At 36.5% G+C, this 21,407-nt stretch overlaps 4 protein-coding genes across 6 annotated transcripts; 1 reads left to right on the top strand and 3 right to left on the bottom strand.

The window, feature by feature from the left end:
• Window positions 1-1,342: 1,342 nt before the first annotated feature.
• LOC148958211 (uncharacterized) lies at window positions 1,343-7,485 on the bottom strand. Its single transcript, XM_089113141.1, has 3 exons — window positions 7,272-7,485; window positions 5,713-5,844; window positions 1,343-1,634 (listed from the first exon to the last, which is right to left on the bottom strand). Exons 1-3 carry the CDS (start codon window positions 7,377-7,379, stop codon window positions 1,461-1,463), a joined length of 414 nt encoding a protein of 137 aa, XP_088969267.1. The 5' UTR covers window positions 7,380-7,485; the 3' UTR covers window positions 1,343-1,460.
• Window positions 7,486-8,450: 965 nt separating this feature from the next.
• Window positions 8,451-12,018, top strand: LOC135682636 (uncharacterized). 3 transcript variants are annotated; one of them, XM_089113258.1, is made up of 3 exons: window positions 8,452-8,623; window positions 8,840-8,939; window positions 10,306-12,018. In XM_089113258.1, exon 3 carries the CDS (start codon window positions 10,401-10,403, stop codon window positions 11,292-11,294), a length of 894 nt encoding a protein of 297 aa, XP_088969384.1. In that variant the 5' UTR covers window positions 8,452-8,623; window positions 8,840-8,939; window positions 10,306-10,400; the 3' UTR covers window positions 11,295-12,018. The 3 variants fall into 3 exon arrangements, with proteins under 3 accessions (XP_088969385.1, XP_088969384.1, XP_088969386.1); XM_089113259.1 differs by lacking the exon at window positions 8,840-8,939 and having other exon boundaries at window positions 8,451-8,623; XM_089113260.1 differs by lacking the exons at window positions 8,452-8,623; window positions 8,840-8,939 and adding an exon at window positions 8,962-9,634.
• Window positions 10,710-19,657, bottom strand: LOC135682621 (potassium/sodium hyperpolarization-activated cyclic nucleotide-gated channel 2; the record flags this gene model as incomplete). Its single annotated transcript, XM_089112926.1, has 9 exons — window positions 10,710-12,780; window positions 13,036-13,243; window positions 13,749-13,992; window positions 14,547-14,693; window positions 15,457-15,675; window positions 16,771-16,920; window positions 17,552-18,015; window positions 18,503-18,762; window positions 19,506-19,657. Coding segments are annotated over 9 exons (2,022 nt in total), but the record flags the coding sequence as incomplete, so codon positions are not given.
• Window positions 19,657-21,281, bottom strand: LOC148958212 (uncharacterized). The gene is made up of 2 exons (XM_089113268.1): window positions 20,805-21,281; window positions 19,657-20,237 (listed from the first exon to the last, which is right to left on the bottom strand). The coding sequence occupies exons 1-2, from the start codon at window positions 21,022-21,024 to the stop codon at window positions 20,101-20,103; spliced, it is 357 nt and encodes a 118-aa protein (XP_088969394.1). The 5' UTR covers window positions 21,025-21,281; the 3' UTR covers window positions 19,657-20,100.
• Between the last annotated feature and the right edge of the window lie 126 nt (window positions 21,282-21,407).

Raw genomic sequence — 21,407 nt, forward strand, 5'->3', positions numbered from 1 at the left:
TTAGGAAAATACTCAATTTTTGCTTGGCACTTGTTCATTGCCAGAATACCTTAATAACCCTAATGTATAGCCAAACAACCAAAATGTTGTACGTGGATCAATATATTTCACCAAAAAGGAAGATTTTCAATAAAAAAGACGGCAAATTTTCTGACAAGAATGTAAGCCTATAGCCTTAGGAAAACTCCATTTTTGCTTATCAGTTTCTCATTACCAAAATGCCTAAAATAGCACAAAATAAAAGCTTAAACAGCCAAAATTTTCTGTATTGATCAGTATATTTCCAGGAAAAGGGAGTTTTCCAATAAAAAAAGTGAGGGGAAGTTTTTGATAAAAATGTAAGCCTATAGCCTTATAATCCATAATCCAAATAATCCATATTTTCTCGGCAGCCTTTCATTGTCAAAATGCCTTAATAACGCTAAAGAATAAATAAACGGACAAAATGTTCTTCGTGGATCAATACATTTCCCCAAAAAGAAATATTTCTTGAGAATAGAAGCTTATATGCTATTATTTAAGGTTTCCTACATTATATGTTATGATTTTACAGACTAAGCAAACAATACAGTTTTTGTTTAGGAGATTTTCACTACAAAATTTTTTCTGATAAATTAATGCATTATGGAGAATATCCGAAGGTGAAAACTTTTATAGGCTTATAGGCATAACCAAATATTATATCAGGCCTATAGGCTTGGGAAAATAGGGAATTTTTTGAAGAAAATTTCACTCATAAAAAAGTATTTCAACTCATTAACATGGTAGGACAGATGATAGTGTTCAGCTCATTTTGTGATATAAACTATAAAGTTTCATGTAAATATACGAAGGGGCTTAAAATATATTACAAAGCGAGGTGAAATTTGACCAGAGTTTAAGGCTATAGTTTTCGGGAAAAAATTTTTTTGTTTGTTTAGGCCACTTAGCTGGAGATTATTTGACCAATTCAGTCAATGAGAATATAGCATTCGAGAGAAGAGAAAAAAGAAACATACCCAAGAAGGATAGAAGTTTTAATGGAACTGTTGAAGAGCTGATTATCATTCTATTACTGACCATTTATGCTGCAGTTCAACCCTTCCCTCTTTGCTGAAAGTCGTGCCAGGAAAATGTTAAGCCAACATTGCAATATCTGCTTCCAAATCCTAATGAACAACTCAATATATCAATGTCTAGCTCTTGGCAGGGCGAAAAAAGACATGTCTGTTACATGATTCGCAAATCTTGCATTTTATAACATAGGATCGCTTGAAGGATAAAAGCATATATTCTCAAAACATATATGTATAGAAAATACACCCAATAATCTGTTTATTATTCAAAAGAAATACTCAATGCGAACAGAAGATGGGTATCATAACACTGATTCAAGAAAGAATGAATAACAATAGTATATACATATATAAAAATATCCACTCTAGATCGAATTTTTTATGCAAGCTACATGCTAGTTTTTGCTACAAATCTAATTTAGCGTTCTGCACTTCATCACAGTTATGGCTACCGTCACAAAATGGCGGATTATTAGTTTGCTTACAACCACAAAGAAAGGCTATTTCTGTCGCTTCTGCCTTGAATCGAATAGGCGAAATACCAGTTCGGTGTCTTCTATGCTGTCCATCACAAAATGGCTGAAATTAAATGTGATTTAAAAAATTAAATTTAATTGTAGGATATGTTCTCCCAAATCATTCTTGCAATAAATAGTTCATACGTACATTCTAGCAGAACTGGACATTCATTTCCGTTTATCAATAACAAAAACTTGGCTATTTTAAGGGAAAATGCTCGCAATATTGTACACAAGTGATTAACTTTTTTGAAAACCTTGGCCACAGCAAGTGTCAGAAGAACCTGAGGCTGCAAATAAATAAAAAATCAGTAACATTATTACAGCTAGTAGTTATGAGTCCGCGTTGAAACAAAACGGCTCAACTGTCTTGGTTTTATAAATAGAAATTGAAAATGGCTTTGAAAAAAGCAAACATTTAGTAAACTAAAGCTTTTCGTCTGAGTTTAAAACGTCAGAACATAGACCGAAAATTCTACGCTAGGAAATATATATACCCAGTTGTGGATCGAAATAGGCCAATCAGATACACGAGCACATGACTGTTGAGGTTGACCAATCAGTGCCGCTTGCCTATTGAGAATGTTACCAATGGAGTCCTAAGGTGAAAACGAACTCCTTTTGTCTACACAGTAGCGGTTTTTTCGTGCTTATGTAGATAGATTCCAAAACTGCTAGGTGGAACGACGATCGGGCTTTACCAATAATCCGAAACATGTCGCCATTAGAGTTTTTTGCACAAGAGGGGATAATAACCACCCTCCTATAAACGCAACCAGTAATTAGGGGTTTGATAACAATATACTACCACCTTTCCATTCTCCATTTGTGTAGTTGGGGCAAAATGATGCTATTATTAGGTCCCGTGTTAAAAATTAACAGATAACCACGTTACAGTAAAGGGCAGCCTTTCAATCTCTTTTTCACCTAAAGTGATTACGAGCTTTCAATCTAATCAAATGCAATTGAAAAAATATCAGAACATTTTAGATTGTGAAGGTGGGCTACTTGTCGCAAGGCACCGGCGAATTTTGCTTCAATGATAGCTGCCTACAAGGTAAGGTAGAGTTTGTTTAGATTTTTGCTCACCGATTTTTTTCAAAAACTTTTTGTTTTGATGCTCGTATACTTCCAGGTCATAATAAATAGGAGGACCATGGCTCTACTTATTCATCTTAGCTGCCTTACGAGCAAATCAAATCCGTTTAGTCTCTGTTACAAGGACCCTTTCTAGCAATGTACTGTAATAAAGATGAATTCTCAGGGAAGGACTTAAACAGCAAGAATGGGGGGGGGGGGGTGTTAGATATTTATTGGATTTTTGTGCCACCCCCTTAACGCGACTGGAAAACGCCCATTTTTAATATTCAGTTTTTAACTTTAAAATAAAGAAGATAAGACGATAATCATTTTATTACTACTGACTAGAAAAATGTTTTTATTAAGTAAAAAGAGAATTTGCTGAAGTACACAAAAATATTGGTGTTGTCACACTCCCACAGCCCCCTGTAAATCCGTCCCTCTGAATTCTAGAAAAAAATACATGGCCAGGTAGTTTGGTTTTTTGATTAGGAATTCATGTTCATTGACAGTAATTGTTTAGCCCATTTCAACTTACGTAGGAATCCTTAAGTAACGAGGTGAAAAATCAAGTAAATTAACAATTCATCTGGTATTCCGCTATTAATCAGGCAAACTTTTGTTATTGAATAAATCAATATGTATTAGCCTGTAATTGGATAAATCAATTCTACTGCAAAAGTTTTAAGAGTTTATTAAAAAATCTAAAATTGACAGGGGCAATGCTTTGAGCATCAACTTGGATGAGGGCATAGAGCAGAAAATGTTTTGCTCTAACAATGCACCTAGGAGCCATGGCAACCCACTGACACAACCATTGTTAGCCAGAAATCAAGTCAGTTTGCTCTGCTGAAGTTTTTAAACAGATGATTCGAGCGAGCCCAAAAACCGAATTGTTTTATTGAGGGAAAAAGGTAGCCTTTATAACTTGGGAAGAGGGAACAAATTTTGGAAGGGCATTTATCCTTTAAAAATGCCTGATTGCTTATAGGAGTTTCTGATTTCAATTGATCCACTCATTAAATGTCACAGTTATCAACTAAATAGCAGCTTTTTTTCAGGGGTGGCGCTAGAAACTAAACCACAATGTGCCGACAATCTTAGAAAAATTAAAGTGCCGAAGACTATAAAAATGGTTGCCGCCATATTTCATGAACTCCCCTTTACAGTATCTTTAAATCTTAAAATGTTTTGAAAATGAATGGAAAAAATGTTTTTATCCGTCAATCAAATCGTGTATACCTTCTTGTAAAAAAGATCGACGACAACGTAAAGGTCAAGCATCTTGCCCAGCTTTGACTGAATATCACGGAAAAATCTTGTTGACAGTGAAAATGACTAGGCCATTAATAGTTATCACAAATCCTGGGCAAGACACGAAAAAGACTTCCCTGCGAGCGAAGCGAGCAGAAAAAATTTGCGACCACGCTTTCAAGTTTAGCTTATTAAAATACATTCCAGAATATTTCTTGGAGCCGTCTTCTTCCAATTGTTCGAAATGTTTTACTCTTCTTGGGGATAATCTTTTTATGCCTGAATAATTCCATTCTTAAAAATTGAATTCATTACTTTAAAAGGCCCCATAGAGCCTTCAAGGGTTGAAGCCCTAGGGAACATTTCACCATTGCCTCCTTGCCCCCCTCTTTGCGGCCGCGGCTATTTGATGCCTCTCAGATTCCTAATAAACCACGGAGCTGGGCGACAGTTTTGATAGAACCTTTACTCAAAAGGATATTTTATAAAAAAAGAGCCTCCAAATTTGTTATTTTCAATTGATTCAAATTGGTCAGGTTGAGGCTGAGTTTTTCAAACTTTGTTTGCAAATGGTGCCTGAACTCTCCCCTTTAGCACAATTTTTAGCAATTGCACTGCTTTAACCCTTATGATTTAAGAACAAGTTCAGGACAATCCAGCCTCATTAATGGTTTTAATGGTTTTACTGAAAGTCAAAAAGCCAGCCTGAACTTCTATTTAATGGTTCTTATAAAAAAGTAAAATCCTCATTCGACTGTTTCAAAGAGCTGACAGTTCTTCTTTTTTTCTTATATTGGGCTGCCAATGGGGTGTCATTGGGAACTTTTGGGGGGAAGCTGCAAACCCCCCCCCCCCCTCCTCCATGACACCCCATACCGCCATCCCTGGCTCTTTTGTAATTATTGTACCTTATCTTTAAAAGGATAAATTTAGAACCACAGTTATATCTGCTATTGGGCTTTTTAAACCTAGATAACATAAAAAACAAAATTAAGTTTTAGGATTGGGTTGGGATGGATGGTAGAAATACTTGAAAAAAATGATAATTAATGCACACTGTATGTCAAAATCTGAATCAAAATTATCTCAATTGAACTAGATTACATCTTGTGAATGGCATAATTAATTTGAATGAAATAATTTCAACAGAACTTTTAGTATGGAAAGAAATTCACTAAATTAGTTCTTGCAAAAAATCACCAAAAAACCTACTAGTGGAGTCCCCCTGGTCCATAAGTCTCTAGTTCAGTCTTAGCTCAAAAAAACAATTAGAACTACAGAATTATCTTGATAGTACTTCCAGGGTAAAGAGCAGCCTAAAATCAGAAGGCTGGTCAGTGGTTCTGATATTGCTACCCTTGCCAATTTGCAAATTTCCTAAAATCAACAGCCAACCAGTTGCTTGATTCCCATGCTAACACTTAATCCAACATATTTCAGGTTTTAATGAAGATATTGTTTGTCCTTTTAACACTTGTCTTTTCCAAAAGTAACATGGGAATGCAACAATTTTTCCTTAAAATTCACAATTGTGATTCTCCATTACATAGTGATATTCTTACAACAGTAGCAAGTAAAGTAAAGATCAATAAACTTATTAAGTAGTTTGGCAGCCTCGATATGGGAGGTCCTGCATACTATAAAGTAAACCTCGTTGATGTGGATAAAACCACTCATTATCAATTATATGCCTTGTGTGATCACTAATACTTTGTTCCCTATTAAATGCAACTATTGGATTACAATATGCATTTCTTACAAAATAATGTGATGTAGTTATACTGAAAATAAGTTTGGATATGTACCTGTTTTAGGCTATAACCACATTGACACCATGAGTACCTTTTCCCTTGAACCAAATTGACTTCAAATGGGCCAGTGCTAGCTATTTTCGCTTTTGATTCATCAGTTGAACTACTTTCTTTTCTTATTTGAATCTGTAACAGAAGTTTCAACTTAATAAAAGGAGGCATCAGTGGCTAGTGAGACAAATACACAATTTGCTTGTTTCCCACATTCATAAAAACAAAAACACAGAATTTTCACACATTCAGCAAAAAGTTTTTGGTTTATTCAAATTATTCAAAACCCTAACAAAAATCCTCTCTCCCAATGAGGCCTTGCTACAGAATCTCATATATTTTTGGGAGCTAGCTCAGTAACTGTTTCTTGCCTACATGAAATACATGATTAATGTACATAAAGAGAATGAAATCCCTTAAAGAGCATGACTGCATCCTGAAAAGATGGTAACTGCATCCTGCAAAAGGGTTTGTCTGTAAGAACATTTGTTCAAAGTTGGCATTTCTGCAGAACTAGAGAACATGACAAAGGAAAGATTTTCTAGGGCCCAGACTGGAAAATTTGTCTCTTGCACGGACAAGTTTACTTTTAAAATTTGGGACTTGTGTCTGAAAGCATAAATTTGTTAGCGTTTTTAGTGCTTATAATGGTAAATATTATTATCTGGGGATTTTGCCCAGCCAATATGTAAAAGCCTGCAGTTGAGTACGCAGGCAATATCTTGTGGGCATGCAACCGAGTTTCCAGTCTGGTCTAAAGCTAGGCCCCTTGGTCCCCCCTTGTCCAAGTAGCAGTCAGGATTAATTCTTTAGCTGACCTTGGCCTTGAGATTTCATAGTTATAGCCCAAACCTTTACCCCACCTTTTCACAAAACCCACACATTTTCAAAATTGAAACTTGATACACCTTAGCTAGGCTAAGCTAAGCTAAGCTAGACTGCCATGTTCCATGCTGGACTGGGTTGGATAATATTAGGTTGATTGAGACTAGGCTTGGATGGGACAGTACAGGTCAGGCTGCACTGAGTAAGTCTTGGATAGAAGAGCTGCACTGAGCAGGGCTGGGCTAGCTTGGCTGTACTTGGAAGATCTGAATTGATAGGGTTTTTAGAAGGAACAATTGTGTGACATTTCAGGCCACTCTGTCCGCAATTGGTCTTGGCCAGCATAAACTTTAATCTACAGTCTGGCTTCTAAGATCTTGCTCAAGGGAGAGGTCACGCACCAGTCCAGAAAAAATTAAGGCTGGCTCAAAAGTAGAAGATCTGAAGTATAAGACGTCAGATAGTGACTAAAGGTAAACACAAATTTACCTTTATATAATACACTATTTATGCTTTTCAACCTCTTTTTCCTAAAAAACCTCTCAAAATGTTAGGCCACTTAGGCTTATAAGCATTGAGTGTCCTTGTTTGGCTAATATATAAACAATATTCTTAACAGATAAATTAATGACAAATTTAAAAATAAACGATAAAATATGTGCTCATAGTGGGCAAAAAACCGGGAAGAACGTGTTGTGGTGTTGAGATGTGAGTTTAGGATAAGCATTGACACTCACCGAAGGAATATCGTTTTTCCAAAGCTTGAAAGCAAATATTCTTCCTTGATGAGAGATGCTTGAGGTACTTTGTAGTAGATTTATTGGTTTCAAATACCGAGAGACCATTTTCAAACGTTTTATTGCACACTGAGATGATTTCTTCCCGTACCACAAGGCAGAATTTGATCTGCCTTGAGATTTCAGGTATAGAGGTATTAACTAAACTCGAGATGGGAGAGAGGCTGGAGGAGAAATTTGTAATTTTTATGTCACAAATCCTGTACCAAATGCTGGGAATGTGAGAAAAGGAGTATTTCACATCGCCAGACCAAACTACAATTTGATACTGTGAATATGCAGGTGGAAAATCTGACCACAGGATCATTTCGTGTTTGGGCAAACTCAGATCCTCTGACGAAGGTGAGGCCGGGGGCAGTGGGGCCGGGGGGCCGTTGGGCCGGGGGCCATGCCCCCACATTCATACAAAACAATAAAGCTTTTTTCAGAATTTTTTGTTATGGGTGTTGAATCTTCCTTTGTCCCCCCCCCCCCACTTTCAAACCTGTGTCGGAGTCCAAAAAACTATTTTCGAGTTTTTTGATTTGCCCAAGCTTTATAGATTTTCAGCACATTTCTTCGTCTGCAAAGACATATTTGTATAATAAAACTCCTGTTTGAATAAACGCGGATATCAACGAGGAGCAGGACCGTAGCTACCATTGTTCTTGAGGAGCTCGCCCCCCCCCCCCAATCCTGCCCAAAATTTTCTTAAATCCTATTTCCAATGAACAATCCCTTTGCTCTTATTGTTCTCAAACAATACCCCGTAATGAAAGCCAGTTAATGGTTGTGCCATGAAGTAATAACGATCAATGTAAGTAAATTGTACCAGGAAAAACTTTTTTTTAATAAATAACGACGTTTCGAGCATAGCCTGTTATCAAGAAGTAGACAGAAAATTCAGATCTGAACTGAATTAAAGCTAGAAGCAGCGGGTATCTTCAACTGAGGTGAGTTCTTTCGGGAGGCCTATGCAAGAACTCCAGCAAAGCGCAGGTAGGGGAACTGATGAGCTATTCACGCGACACGTTTTGGTTTGGGCTTCGTCACGAGAGAGGCCTCTCCTATAATTTTAATTAAAAGGTCCTGCTAACGTTTTTGCAAGAGCTAGAGTGGCTCCCATATAGACCTGTTTTTGTTATGATATCCTATACTGGCAATTGTAACTTAGCGGTTTGATAAGAATAAAATTGACAAATGATGTGCGTGTCCCTTGTTCGGTCATATGAGCCCTCATGAAATTCAATATTAGTTTCAGCTTTTGTCTGCACACAATTGCAACCTGTCCGCTTGCGAACGGGCTACCAAAGGTAAGGAAAGTATAACAAACATTGATTTAGTTTGCCTATTTATTTATTTATTTATTTGGGAATTTCCCAGTTCTTGTATACAGTTCACAGTTGCTTTGTTATAGGAATTATGATTCTGGTCCTCGTCATACTTGTGTCATTTTGCTGCATGACGATCCAGTTGTTTATAGCTTGTATGGTTTAAGCTGAACACATTGCAATTTGATATGCTTGTAGATACGTCGAGTGATAAAACATAAAAGCGATGCAACTTTAAAGCAAGGCTGTGCAACAAGATTACTTTATTGCTGTGTTACAGTTACCACAAGGTTTCTTAGTAAGTATTGACGATTATCAGTGTCATCCTATGTTGCATTTTGAAAATTGTTGCATTTATCTTTACTTTCATAATTTTGCAAAGAAGCTCTTCAAAAACGAGTTTAGCAAAGAATTTGAGCGTTTTACCCCACAAACGCAAATAAATGAGAAAATTACGTAAAGGGTACTGAGAAGGCGGAAACTCAAAAGTGTTCTCGGCGCTCCACTTTACGACGCAATAGCCTCGGTTTCGCTATCAAAGTGTCCTATCATTATGGTCCTATCAAATAAAGAAATGAAAAACTTTTCGTGATGTTATCTTCTAACAGCCTGGTATTCCGATACTGCACTGTTATGTTCGTGATGTTTGTGCAGAATTAAAGGTTAATATCTGGCAGCTCCAATGCTTCATGTAATCACGCCCAAAGCGCGCTGTTGGAGTTATACATGCAAACACTGACATGAAAGACCCATTCTCATCATCTGATCTGACAATGAGCCTTCATTTTCATTAAATGCGGTCACTGTGTGAAACTTTAATACTCGTAAGTCTCACTATCGTGAACATCTGCTCCTAATTACTTACAAAAATACATTAGCCATCAAGACACCCATCGTCAACAGAACGAGGAGGCAGACTTGTCTTGTTTAGTGTAACCTTTTTATCCATTGAAGATATCAGAACTTGGTGGTAATACGACTACATGAGGACAGGTAACTGTTTATGTAACATCTTTTCAATTTCTTTAAAAAATTAGAATATTGACTGGTTTGTAATTGTAGTGAAATTAACTTATGAAATAGGATCAAATCAGCGAAGAATATGTTTATTGCCTATTTCACTGCTCCTGTTATTCGAAAGAGTATATGGGTAGGTGGTTGGGGGGGGGGGAGTTTAGCCAAGTAGCCAACTACCTCCCTCAAGAATGATCCCTAGCATGCGTCAAGGCACCCTGAACCAGCCAAAGAAATTCATCAGAAATTTGGGAGGTTTCAACATTTGTAGCTCAAGTGGTCCTTTCTCGATTCGGGAAAGAAAATTATGCATTCTGTGAAATGTGAAAGGCTGCAGACAAACATTTCTGTGTGCTAGCAAATGAGTTCTTACTTTGTCAAACTTTTGACGCAACAGCCTCCATCAATGTTTCGTTTATGTTTCGAAATGTATGCGTTCTCATAATAAAATGGAAACATGGTTCACATTGTCAAAATAGTTTCGATCAAAACGTCTTCAGCACCCATGTAGTTGGCGGCTATGGCCTAGTCCTGGACCTCTTTCCATTATTGAGTTAGATTGTAATTGTTTCCCAAAACTAGTTATTGTGCTATCGCTGCTGCACCACGTTATGCTGCACCATCTTACAGCTAATCATATTATATTTCAGAGCAAGCATCTTTGTTGTCTTGAAGATCAAAACTTGTCCTAGTCAACAAAGTGTACAGACAGATTAATTTAAGTGGTGACCAAAGATAGCCAGACATGCCAGAATCGAAACCAGGTGAGAAAAATGGACACGGTGTTGAGAAAATGAAGAAGATACTGATAGCTGTGGCTTTGGTTTGCTTCATTGCAAAGTCTGCGACAAATATCAAATTTCTGGATGACTTGAACGAAACATTTGCGGCATATGATACAGAACTCACCCCAGCTGGCAGCCCCTTGCTTATGTCCCGCGCGTTCTTTGCCCTGACGTACAGTTTTGGAATGATGTTGTATTGCGTTTGTGGAACGCTGCACGTCAATGGATCTTCAATTATCGATTCAAGCTTTTATGGAGCATTTTCACTATCTTGCGTCATGGAATCGTTAGGTATCGTGCTTTGGGCATTTGAAAAGACCATATCTTCGTTTATATTAATGTGCACTTCAACCCTGTTGCAATACCCTGCGATGTATCAGGCCTATACGTCACTATACTACGCCAAAGCAAACGAAAATGAACTGGAGGCCAGCACAATATGGTGCCATCGAATATTCATTCAGTCTGCTCTCATATTTGATTGTGCGTGGAACACTGTCTTCGTCATTCTCTCCCTGGCTGTGGTTCTTTGCTACGATGTTGGGTTAACCTCGTTCCAAGCATCAGTAGCCTCGTTGCTGGTCTTTGCAGTAATCTTGATTGCTTGGTTTCTAATTGAGAATTTTGCAGTGGAAAAATATGTTCGATTTGCTGTCGTAGAGTACATTGCAATTTCAACCGGTTTGACAAGCTTATTCTCTCGAGAGAGAGCGAGTGAAAGTTACTTTTCCTCCTTACTGCTGTCAATGATGGCAATAGTCCTCATTCTCCTATTTCTACGTGTCATTTTGATCATTTGCTTTGAGAATAAACGAAAAAGTCAAGATCGCATGTATACAATGGTGACTCTTTAACCTCGCAATCAACCGACGCTTGTGATCACCACCTCGGTATTAATACAACGATATTAACATGCTGACGTAAACATTTGCATGAATTGTAGTTTCGCATACAGAGAACACAGCTCCGTTAAGAAGTTGATTGTAACATTGCATATTAAACGAAACAATAAAAGTACGTTTTAAAGAAACAATTGAAGGTTAAATATTCTAGTGCCTTTTCAAGCAGGTTGTCTTTCTTCTCTTCTAGACTGTTAACGGTTTTGTAACTTGTAATGTGGATGTATTCTACTGAAAAGATGCCTCGCGTTTTCGTCGTAAAACGGGTGGAACTTAGAGAGAAGCGATTAAAATCATGTGATGAGGGCAGTTAGATAGCAGGCAGCCTTATTATAAGACTTACATTACCATTAGTTTAGCTGAGATACCATCAATTTACTTGTGTTTGTTGTTGTTTGTTCTTGGCTCGTTACAGTGTGTTTTATTTTCTACATTCTATAGCCTTTTCATACCTTGATGCAATAAATTGGTTAAGGCCCTTGATTTTCTGAGCTGATTCTCCAAATTCTAACAAAAGTAGCATAAACACACAAGTCTGAGAGCATTTTTATGTATTTTGACGCATTTCTACGCGTTTTCTTAATCTTACATGACGTGAATATTGTGCAGAAACCGAATTTGATTTTGAAATTTATTGTACAACTCTATTGATTTATTATTACATGTAAAGTTTTCAAAACAGTTTATAGCTTACATTGCATCTTTTCTTCCTTTTAAAAAAATATCGAGTGGTGTTTGCATAAAGACGTCACCAAAAGAAAAGTTTTGTACAAAGCCTAGCAATAGGGGAGGGCAGTTGGGGGAAGGGCTCTTAAGGATAAAGTAAATATTATAACCTTAAATTATTGCAGACCAGAGATTTTTCAACTTCATCTCCGCTTGCAAACCAAAGATTGCTTCATCTCCGCTTGCAGACCAAAGATTTTTCAACTTCATCTCCGCTTGCAAACCACCGACACCGCCCCACCAATAACTAGGCAAGCTTCCCTATATGACATAAAGACCTTTCGTGCCTTAGTCTTCAATAACTGTGCCACGGACCATTGATAGAATACGTTGACATAACCACGCCATTATAAAAGAAACTTTAGCAAACCATAGAACAGAAATGCTCGACCATTTGAGGTACTTATTCAATTTCAAGTTTCAAAATACAATAATAAATAAGCGGTAGTTAATTAGTTGCAAAAAATTACATATTTTGGACATCGATCATCAACTGCAGTGATAAAAATTAGGAAGTCAATTAGTTTTATACGCAAATTACGCATTAAAAGATGCAAAAGTTTCGTTCGAAGCTGAATCTTTATCGAAAGCTTGGTTGCTTCCAGATGGAGATTGATTATCAGAATTTTTCAGGTTGCAAAACAAAGTTGGTTTCTTTTTAAAAAAGTTATTTGGACAAACGCCGTTGGATTCCAAGTCGACAACATCACAGTTCCTGCAAAGGAAAGGAATGGCTCAGTTTCCTTCTTCCAGAAGGGAATAACTTTAGGGGATTTATTTTACAAGAGGGAAAATTTGAATTGAAAAGATTAAAAAATCTAGAAAACTAGGATTTTTCATGCATACAAATGAAAACATTTCCATAAAATAATTTTGTCAATTTGCAAAAACGTGACATAAGATTTTCCTGAGAAATCTTCAATTTCTTGGCAAACGTAAACAAGGGTGATCTGGGCAAAATAAGGCTCACCAAAACTGAGGGTCTATGTTCCCAACACTGTCTGACGCGCCAATATTATGCAGCCTTGCTTCTGCAACCCGCCGAAGAACTTCTTTCATGTGTGGATAATCTTTCAATGTGTCGTTGAAATCATCACACGACAATGAAAACAAATCGCACTGTGTCCTAGCTCGTACAGTAGCAATTCGTCTTGCTTCTTTGGACAGTAAACTGATCTCTACAATAAAGAAAAGACATATGGGGCAATTAGGGCTCTAAAAACGAGAACAGCGTTATGGCAGCGTACAGGGGAAGTTTAAATATGTATATCGATGGAGTATCGAATAAATCAAGATTTTGAAAGAAAGGTGAATGTGGCAGGAGCAATTTTGGAAAAATGAAGGAAAGTAGATAGGAAAAAATATCAAGAAAAACCAATAAAAAGTGGGAAAAAAGTGAGAAAGAAAGAAGGAATGAAAGAAAACAAAGCTACTAAGAAGTTTTTGATCGGGTATCAAGGCAACTGAAAGTACGCTCAACAGCGATATGAAATCCCTCACAAAGAGCATCAATGAATTAAAACAACTGTGTAGTGACTTTTATATGAATACCGTTACTCGACAAAGCTAAAAAACTGCCTCCATTTTCGCATAGCTTCAGTTATCATTCATTGAAAAGAACGGTATGCCTATTTCTACATAGACCATCGCGTTTCATGATGTCACAAATAGGCAAACAAATACCTCCGAAATGGGATCCTTTTCCCAGTGATGCACTTATTTCTCCTTTTGGCGAAACAACCTCTACGATTCCTTGTTCAATAAAAAACATTTTGTTTCCTTTTCGGCCTCCTTTACATATGACCTCGTTCGCAAGATAGACTTCAAAGTTGAGTACAAGGACGAGCTCCTCCAAGAACTCTGACTCAGCATTTTTAAAAAATGGAACAGATCTGAGAAGATCTCCGAGGTGATACATCAAGATTTCCTACAACAAAGTGATAATAGTTGGTTGTGTTACTCAGTAGAATGACATCACTGTGAATACGCTAACAAAATCCATCTGTTAAAACTTGAAGATTCTCTTGACAGTTTATAGAAGTACATCTGATAATAAGTGGATATAAGAACTGACTATTCAATATCAAGAAGAGAGTGCAATATCATCGCACTTCAACGTCAGAGAAGAGAACAGCATTGTATCAACACAGTGAAAAGAAATGACACAATGGAACATCATTAAAATTTTATCAAATCATGTAAAGTTAGGACAGGGAGTTGGTTGAAAATACGAAATTGATATTCCTAACATGATTATATTCTGCTGAGAGGTATAAGTTCTAGGAAACATCATGTTGGATAAATGGAATTTCATGTGATTAAAGAATTATCAACTTGAAGTTATTAACTGTTATTAATTGAATATCATTAATTGAGTTATTATTAACTTTATAGATACATGATGCCAGAAAAATATATTAAATTTGTTTCAGAATTTTATTGGCAGGGATTCATTGAGAGATATATGCAAGATTAACTAACCTCTCTAAGAGATGGTGAAACCTCTTTCAATATTTTCTCCTCGTCAAAACACTTCCTTTGAAATCTGTGCTCATAATAGTCATGAACTTTGTCTCGTAATGACCTTGGTAACTTTCGAAACTTCAAGTATTCAGACACTTGTTGCACCTGCAGTCAGAGATTTATACCTTATAAAATCAGTCAATAAAGGCGTTTTATTTGAAACTCGTTTTGTGACTGAAAAAAGACAAACAGCAAAGCATCAGCTATTTATGCAGGCACCGTGGAGCGTTGAGAAAAGTGGGGGGTCTTAAAAAAGTGGGGGGGGCTAAAACCGTATAATAAGAGGCTTTTCTGGTAGTTTGATACTTAATAAGAGGCTTTTCTGGTAGTTTGATACTTAATATTTGGCATTTTTTGCAAAAAGTGGGGGAGGCTAAAGCCCCCAGCCCCCCCCCCTGCTCCGCGGTGCCTGTTATGAGAACTAAATCAGAGTCCATTGCATGCCATGATCTTCTCGAAATCAAACATCGGTCAAATTATTATTGACTATTGAAAAAAAATACGATTTCATGCTGCATTTTGTATAGTCAATTACGATTTTGGATTGAAGCTGTAAAAAAGCTAAAAAAATTAATGAGAAATGTTTTCACAATACATGCTAAACGGCATAGTCCACAATCAATTTTACTCCAAGTAGGTATCTTCTTCCCTTAGAAGAGTTTTTGTTCACTAATGCTATGATGCTGCTTCAGGTGTGGTCCAAGTTCAAATATTTGAAAAAGTATATATTATGGCGTCATCACTTTGAAACTCGATAGAGATGTTGGATTTGAGAATAAAATAGTGCCCATTTAAGAAACCTTGGAACTTCAGCAACAACGTTGGAGCTACCTTAAGTAAATTTCACAAAACTATTCAATAAGCATGCCTTTTCATTGTACATCCGGCCAGACGCATCTATTGCCATCGATATTGTAGATATTCCACCAATGAAAACAGCATAAAACGCCCCACCTATCATCATACTAAGCAACGTAAGCCAAGCATCGGTGGTCGAATGTGGAGGCATACGACCGTAGCCGATGCTTAGCATGTGGGACATTGCTCTGAAGACACTCCACGTGTACCTCCTCCATACTGATGCTTTCTGTCGAATTAAATAACACACTAAGAACAATAGCATGGACATTAAATAACATGGGCAAACAATTCTTTTACTTAGTAGCTAGCGATTGATGTTGTACGTACTTTCGTCTCCTAATAAAAGTTAGTTTGAGTCAGGTAAAATCCTCTAAGAAGGTTTGATTAAAAATGAATTTTAAATTAGTACCTCTAACGTTGGCTCGAAATATTTGCTTCAGTTAGGTCACCATCAAAACTAGATATTTTTCACAATTTCACACCGCTAGACCCCCAAGCCCTTGAAATTTTCCCTGCCAAACACTCACGTTGGTTACAGATTGGATCTTAAGAATGCTATATTTCTTTTACGAAAGTGATTTATCTCTCAATTCAATGCATGTTCAATTTCGATGTTTCTAAAGTCTACAGGTAGTTTGTTATACATACTTTCTTATAAATATCACAGTTGGAAAAGGCTTCTTACCTAAGAAGCTTTAATATAATAAAAATCGTTAAAGTGGGATTAACTTTAAAACTAATGCAATATATTGATTCGAATATGAAGTGCTTCAGTCGTTAAATATACAGCCAGTAATGCTGTTTCACGGAGGGAGCGAGCGCAAAGAGTATAACTGATACTAGGTAAAAGTTCTCAACTCCTGCTCATTACATAAGCATAGAAATTTTAATTTTCACCAGTGGTACACAACTTAGTTTTGAAAATGACAAACAGTTAGGAGTAAATTTCGTTGCTACTTCGTCTGCTGGTCTGTTTTTCCATGTTGGATACTATAAATATTTAAAATTCTGTCAAGAAATAAGCTGTTTTTCTTCAATTTTCAGTCACATGTATTTCTAGTCATTGATTTGATGAATTAATGATTAAGTCAATGATTGTTATACGACAAATAATATTTAGGTAACTTGGTAGCTTTTTAAATGCAATAAAGATACCGGTTTCCTAGATATTTTTCTTCTCACTATAATTTTAACGAAATACGACAGTATTCTGCAGCAGTCCTTCAAAAAATCAGATTGTTCTGTGCTTTGCAAAATGATTAATTCATTATATCACAGGGGGAAATGATAAATATTATCAGTAATACTGGGGTCTACATACCAGAAGTCCTTCCCGAACCACCCAGGAATCGGCGGGAAAATCTTGCAAATACGGAACCAGATATTGCAAGCATCCACTCCAGTGTCCCAGTAACAACATTAGTGCGAGTAATTTCAGTATCCGAAGATGCGAAGTAGTAATATTTGTGGCCTGAGAAAAAAATACTGATGTAAAATTAACAATTGAAAATAGTTTTCTAGATAAAAAAAGATGCTGCAAAGAAACAGACTTTGACAATGATAAATATAGATAAGTTTAAAAAATAAAGAAAGTGAATTTATTGTAAAAGTTATTAGTTTAAATGACTCCACCGTTGTATACGAACGTCACTGCTTCTGTTCATGCCTTTTCTCTGACAGGCATATATAAAATGGCCAGACTCATTTTTCTGAATTAAAGGCTTTTCGTGTGATCCGGAATGCTTGAAGCAATGTTTAGTCAAGTAAGGAAGTGATTGAAACATATATTTTAGTTGCTCAGGGCTTTTCTGAATTCAAAGGCAAAATGTAAGCCTACCTTGTTGACGTTGTCAAGAGAGATGGGGAGACTAAGTTCTTGATTGTTGTTCCCATAAAGCCAAAATTAGAAGACCTCGTCACAGATTCTGTGACCTCGTTATCATACAAGAAAATCTTTACTCATAGTTCTTTTTAATGTTATTCTTTATTTAGATGCAATTTGTCATGTTACAATTGATATTTCTGTTCCCGGAAAGCTAGTCTTCTTCTTTAGAATTTCTTTTTTAACAACACGAAAAGATGTAAAATTCATACAGACTCACATCTTCAAAGCGTCGAATATACCTGACTAGTCGAGATAGCCTAAAAAGCTTGAGTAGGGTCAACATTTTAACAAGCTTTAGAATCTTGAATCCTCTGGACGCTTTTACGATGGCAGTACTTCGATCTGTGCTTTCAATAATGAGAAATACGTATTCCAGGGGCAAGGAAGAGCACAGATCCAAGAAAAACCAGCCTTTTAAATATCTTCTGCGGATGATCCTTTTGTCTAATATTGTCTGCAAAGAAAGAGTAAGGGTAAGATTAGCAATGATTAACAAGAATAAAAGTAAGATTAGCAATGATTTGAAGAGTAAGGGTAAGATTAGCAATAATTCTAAGAGTAAGGGTAAGATTAGCAATGATTGAATAGTAAGGGTTAGATTAGCAATGATTTGAAGAGTAAGGGTAAGATTAGTAATGATTTGAAGAGTAAGGGTAAGATTAGCAATGATTGAATAGTAAGGGTAAGATTAGCAATTTTGAAGAGTAAGGGTAAGATTAGCAATGATTAGAAAGGGTAAGGTTAAGATTAGCAACGATTAGAAAGAGTAGGGATAATGTTTAGACTTACGTCGTTCAATTTTACAAACCATCATTTCTGAAAATGTCAATATCGTGAGAAAATTCATACAAAATACAGCTCATCAAACGACAAACGGCAAAAAGCATTAACATTGAGTTGAAAAGAAAGATGCCATCAGAAACAAGTCCAGTAGATACTTCAAGGCTTTTTTGCCTAAAAGCCAAATACAATAATTCTAGCACCTTTTGAAACGAAAAGTTCTGTAGCCGGACCAAACGAATACTTTTTTCAATCGAGCACAAACTTTTTCCGTTTATATTTGTCACTACTTAGGCAAACTTAATTCAATCCCAATATGAGATTATTCGAGCAAATTATATTTTTTATCCAGGGCAAAGTCATTCACTGAAGAATGGCAACTTTCAACAAGTAAGTAAAGATACAAGTTCTATCAAAGAAGCAACGCCTATACAGACATCAATGTTAGTACATACCAAGTGCTCGTTTTCATGATCCGGGATTCCGGTGTGGAAGTTGAAAATTATATCAAAAATGAAAATGGTATCCGAAATACCGTTGATGCAGAGCCAAGCGACGGAGAAGTCCCCACTGTAGAATGCAATACTAACAGGTAGGACAAAGATTTGGACGAAGAGGATGACAACAATTATCATGTCCCAATAGAATCTAAAAAGTTGAGAGTTAAAGCACGTAAGATTAAAATAGAGAGATACTATAAAGATTAATGGAATCTATACCAATAGGGCACTTTATCTTATAAGCACACTTTTGTTGCGTCTCATTAGAAATCTAGGGTTTGATCAAATGAAAGAATGAAAAAAGAAAGAACACTATAACTTACTATTCACTTAGCAGTTGTCTGATGATCGCCATGCCCCCCCTCCCCCAATTTTTTGCAAAGCAAGTAGTTTAAAGCTGCAGTAAATGGGGTAAGAAGCTTTGGCCCCCTATTCTTTCTAGCCTTGGCCCCCACTTTCAAATTCGTGTCGTGGGTCATGCAAAGGCAGTGAGGATGTACTTTGTAAACTTTGAGAAGCTAATAGAACTTTTTTTCTTTAGATTCATGGCAAAATTAACAAGGCTAACAAGTAATTATCTTAAAGGCTCTTGCGCAACCGTCATGCTTAGCGGCAGCTGTCTTAAGAATTTGACTTTGCTTTGTATTTTCATTCAGTACCATATTAGGCTGGTTTTTTAATTATAATCGCAAAGCATGCCGGTTGTGCAAAAGCCTTTAACAGCAAGTGCATAGGTAACTTGCAATTAAGACTTATTTGGTTAGCAGTCATCTTGTATTGTACAAAGCTCTGTATCTTATTTTTGCCACAACCTAAGAAAGGATTCAGTTCAGTTCAGTTCAGTTCAGTTCAGTTTCAAATTATAAATTCCATTATATACCCAATACAAACCTAAAATCACTCATGGGGTGAATAACATATTTCCCCATTGCTAATTGTTCATAATTTTCTTCATCGATGTTTCTTTGGTGGCCATAGAGTTTCTTGGCAACTTTACTCTCCAAATTCAATCGAAACATTTCTCTTGAAAAAGAATAACCATGAAAGATATTTTATATGGAAAAGATTCTCACAGTAAGAAGAGGCGACAATCATAGGCAATGTGTTGCATACATGCTCACCCGTATGACGTCATGACACTTTACTTAAAGTTTTTGGGGGTTGACAGAATTATGATAGGAAGGAAATGTGATTTGTTTTGAAGGAAAAACTTTTCAATGCTTGAAATTATACTAAATATATGATATTAGATTATAATAAAGATATTGAATTTTAATAAGACAATATCATAATAAAGAAAATATATTGAAAATACTTTGATAAATTAAAAAAAACGCTTGTCCACAAGGGTGCATCGCATTTCATTATTGCAGGTGCCTTTTTATAGGCTTGCTTTCAGCTTGAAATATGGAGCGTTGGCTATTTTGAAGAACCATGAGTTGTAAGTGGGCGTATACGAAAACTGAAAAATGGACCAAAGCGTCTATTAAACATACGTAAAGATGCCAGTCAGCCTTGGGTCAGTCTTCTTTACCACGGTAGAACCAATTGAGCTTCTTCGGTGGTAGCTGTCCAATGAGTGACGGCGTGTCCGCGCAAGTGACCACGGAAAGAACAGGCCATCTGTCAAATTTTAACAAATTATATTACTTACAATCCTTGCCAATAATAGTTGCAACACCACAATATTCAAGTTCAAAAGTTGACAATCCAAGGATTTAACGAACTCTCCAAGTTATTTAACTAATTCCCCAAGTTATCAACGTTGTCACTAAATCATTCCCCGTTCTCTCAGTGCCTTTCCCCGCTCTAAAAGTGTTTATGCGTCCACAATACTCATATTAGGCAAAATTATAATAAGAACAACCTTGTAAAACTGTGAAGATTTTAGGTGTGAGGTGTTTCAAAAATTATGGCAAGGACGGTAGTTTACGATGCATTAATAAAACCGCTTAATTTGGTTAGAACTTTTCCGAATCGAACCTAAAGCATTAATTATTGAATCATTCTCTCTTACTCCTCGTTTAAACTCTTTGCCCTTGTTATCCTTTATATCTAGTACCTATTTAGAGTCGACGCTGTTTCTAACCGTTTTAACTGAGTCAGGAGATATCCATCGGGAAAAATTGACGTCATTTAAAGTATTTGTCATTTCAAGCAGAAGTAGAATGGTCAAAAACATTAACAAACCATTTCCGAATGTTTTATCGTCTTCTTCCAGTTCTTTATCATCGCCCTTGGTCTCCATACTTTCACTTTTTGTACCTCCATCTTCGGCATCAACCTTTCTTCCACCAACCATTGTGAGCCAATGACAGAAACCCTCCATACGCGGCGTCATAATTTCACATTGTTGCGAATTAACTTGTGACGTCAAATTGAAAACAAATACCGGGTGTCTAAACAACATTTAGGGCCTGGTAGTGAACGGGTCAAAATTCACTTCAATACTTCCAAACTAAAATCCGTTCACTCATCATTCGATATTGATCCTATTGGAATTTTGCCATTTGATACCCAGCAAAAATATTGCGAGAGGTGATCAATACAATCGAAAATCTGCCTTGAGAAATGCAAGTACGACCATATCACCATGCGGCACGAGAAGAGACCTGGGAAGTGGAAACGATCTCCCTTCAACTGTATCAGATTTTATCGATACATATGTAATGTAAAAAAGCCAGCTATTTTGTACTGAAGTGCATCCGTTGTAGTGTTGAAAAATTAAAGATGGCTTCGCTTTGTGTGCTGCCAATTTCAACATGACACAGTTATAACAAGAAAATAATCACA

Source organism: Rhopilema esculentum, chromosome 16 (genome assembly GCF_057945365.1).
Source record: "Rhopilema esculentum isolate cy_ngs chromosome 16, ASM5794536v1, whole genome shotgun sequence".
In the NCBI taxonomy this organism is placed as follows: domain Eukaryota; kingdom Metazoa; phylum Cnidaria; class Scyphozoa; order Rhizostomeae; family Rhizostomatidae; genus Rhopilema; species Rhopilema esculentum.

What these genes read in the sequence shown, in the direction of transcription:
- LOC148958212 (XM_089113268.1), bottom strand. Translation starts at nt 21,024, where the DNA reads ATGTTGTTTAGACACCCGGTATTTGTTTTCAATTTGACGTCACAAGTT. An exon ending in CGATAAAACATTCGGAAATG is followed by an intron (nt 20,238 to 20,804) that starts GTTTGTTAATGT and finishes AAAATTTGACAG; the next exon opens with ATGGCCTGTTCTTTCCGTGG.
- LOC148958211 (XM_089113141.1), bottom strand. Translation starts at nt 7,379, where the DNA reads ATGGTCTCTCGGTATTTGAAACCAATAAATCTACTACAAAGTACCTCA. An exon ending in GGAAAAACGATATTCCTTCG is followed by an intron (nt 5,845 to 7,271) that starts GTGAGTGTCAAT and finishes CTTCTGTTACAG; the next exon opens with ATTCAAATAAGAAAAGAAAG. An exon ending in GTGGTTATAGCCTAAAACAG is followed by an intron (nt 1,635 to 5,712) that starts GTACATATCCAA and finishes ATTTAATTTCAG; the next exon opens with CCATTTTGTGATGGACAGCA.
- LOC135682636 (XM_089113259.1), top strand. Translation starts at nt 10,401, where the DNA reads ATGCCAGAATCGAAACCAGGTGAGAAAAATGGACACGGTGTTGAGAAA.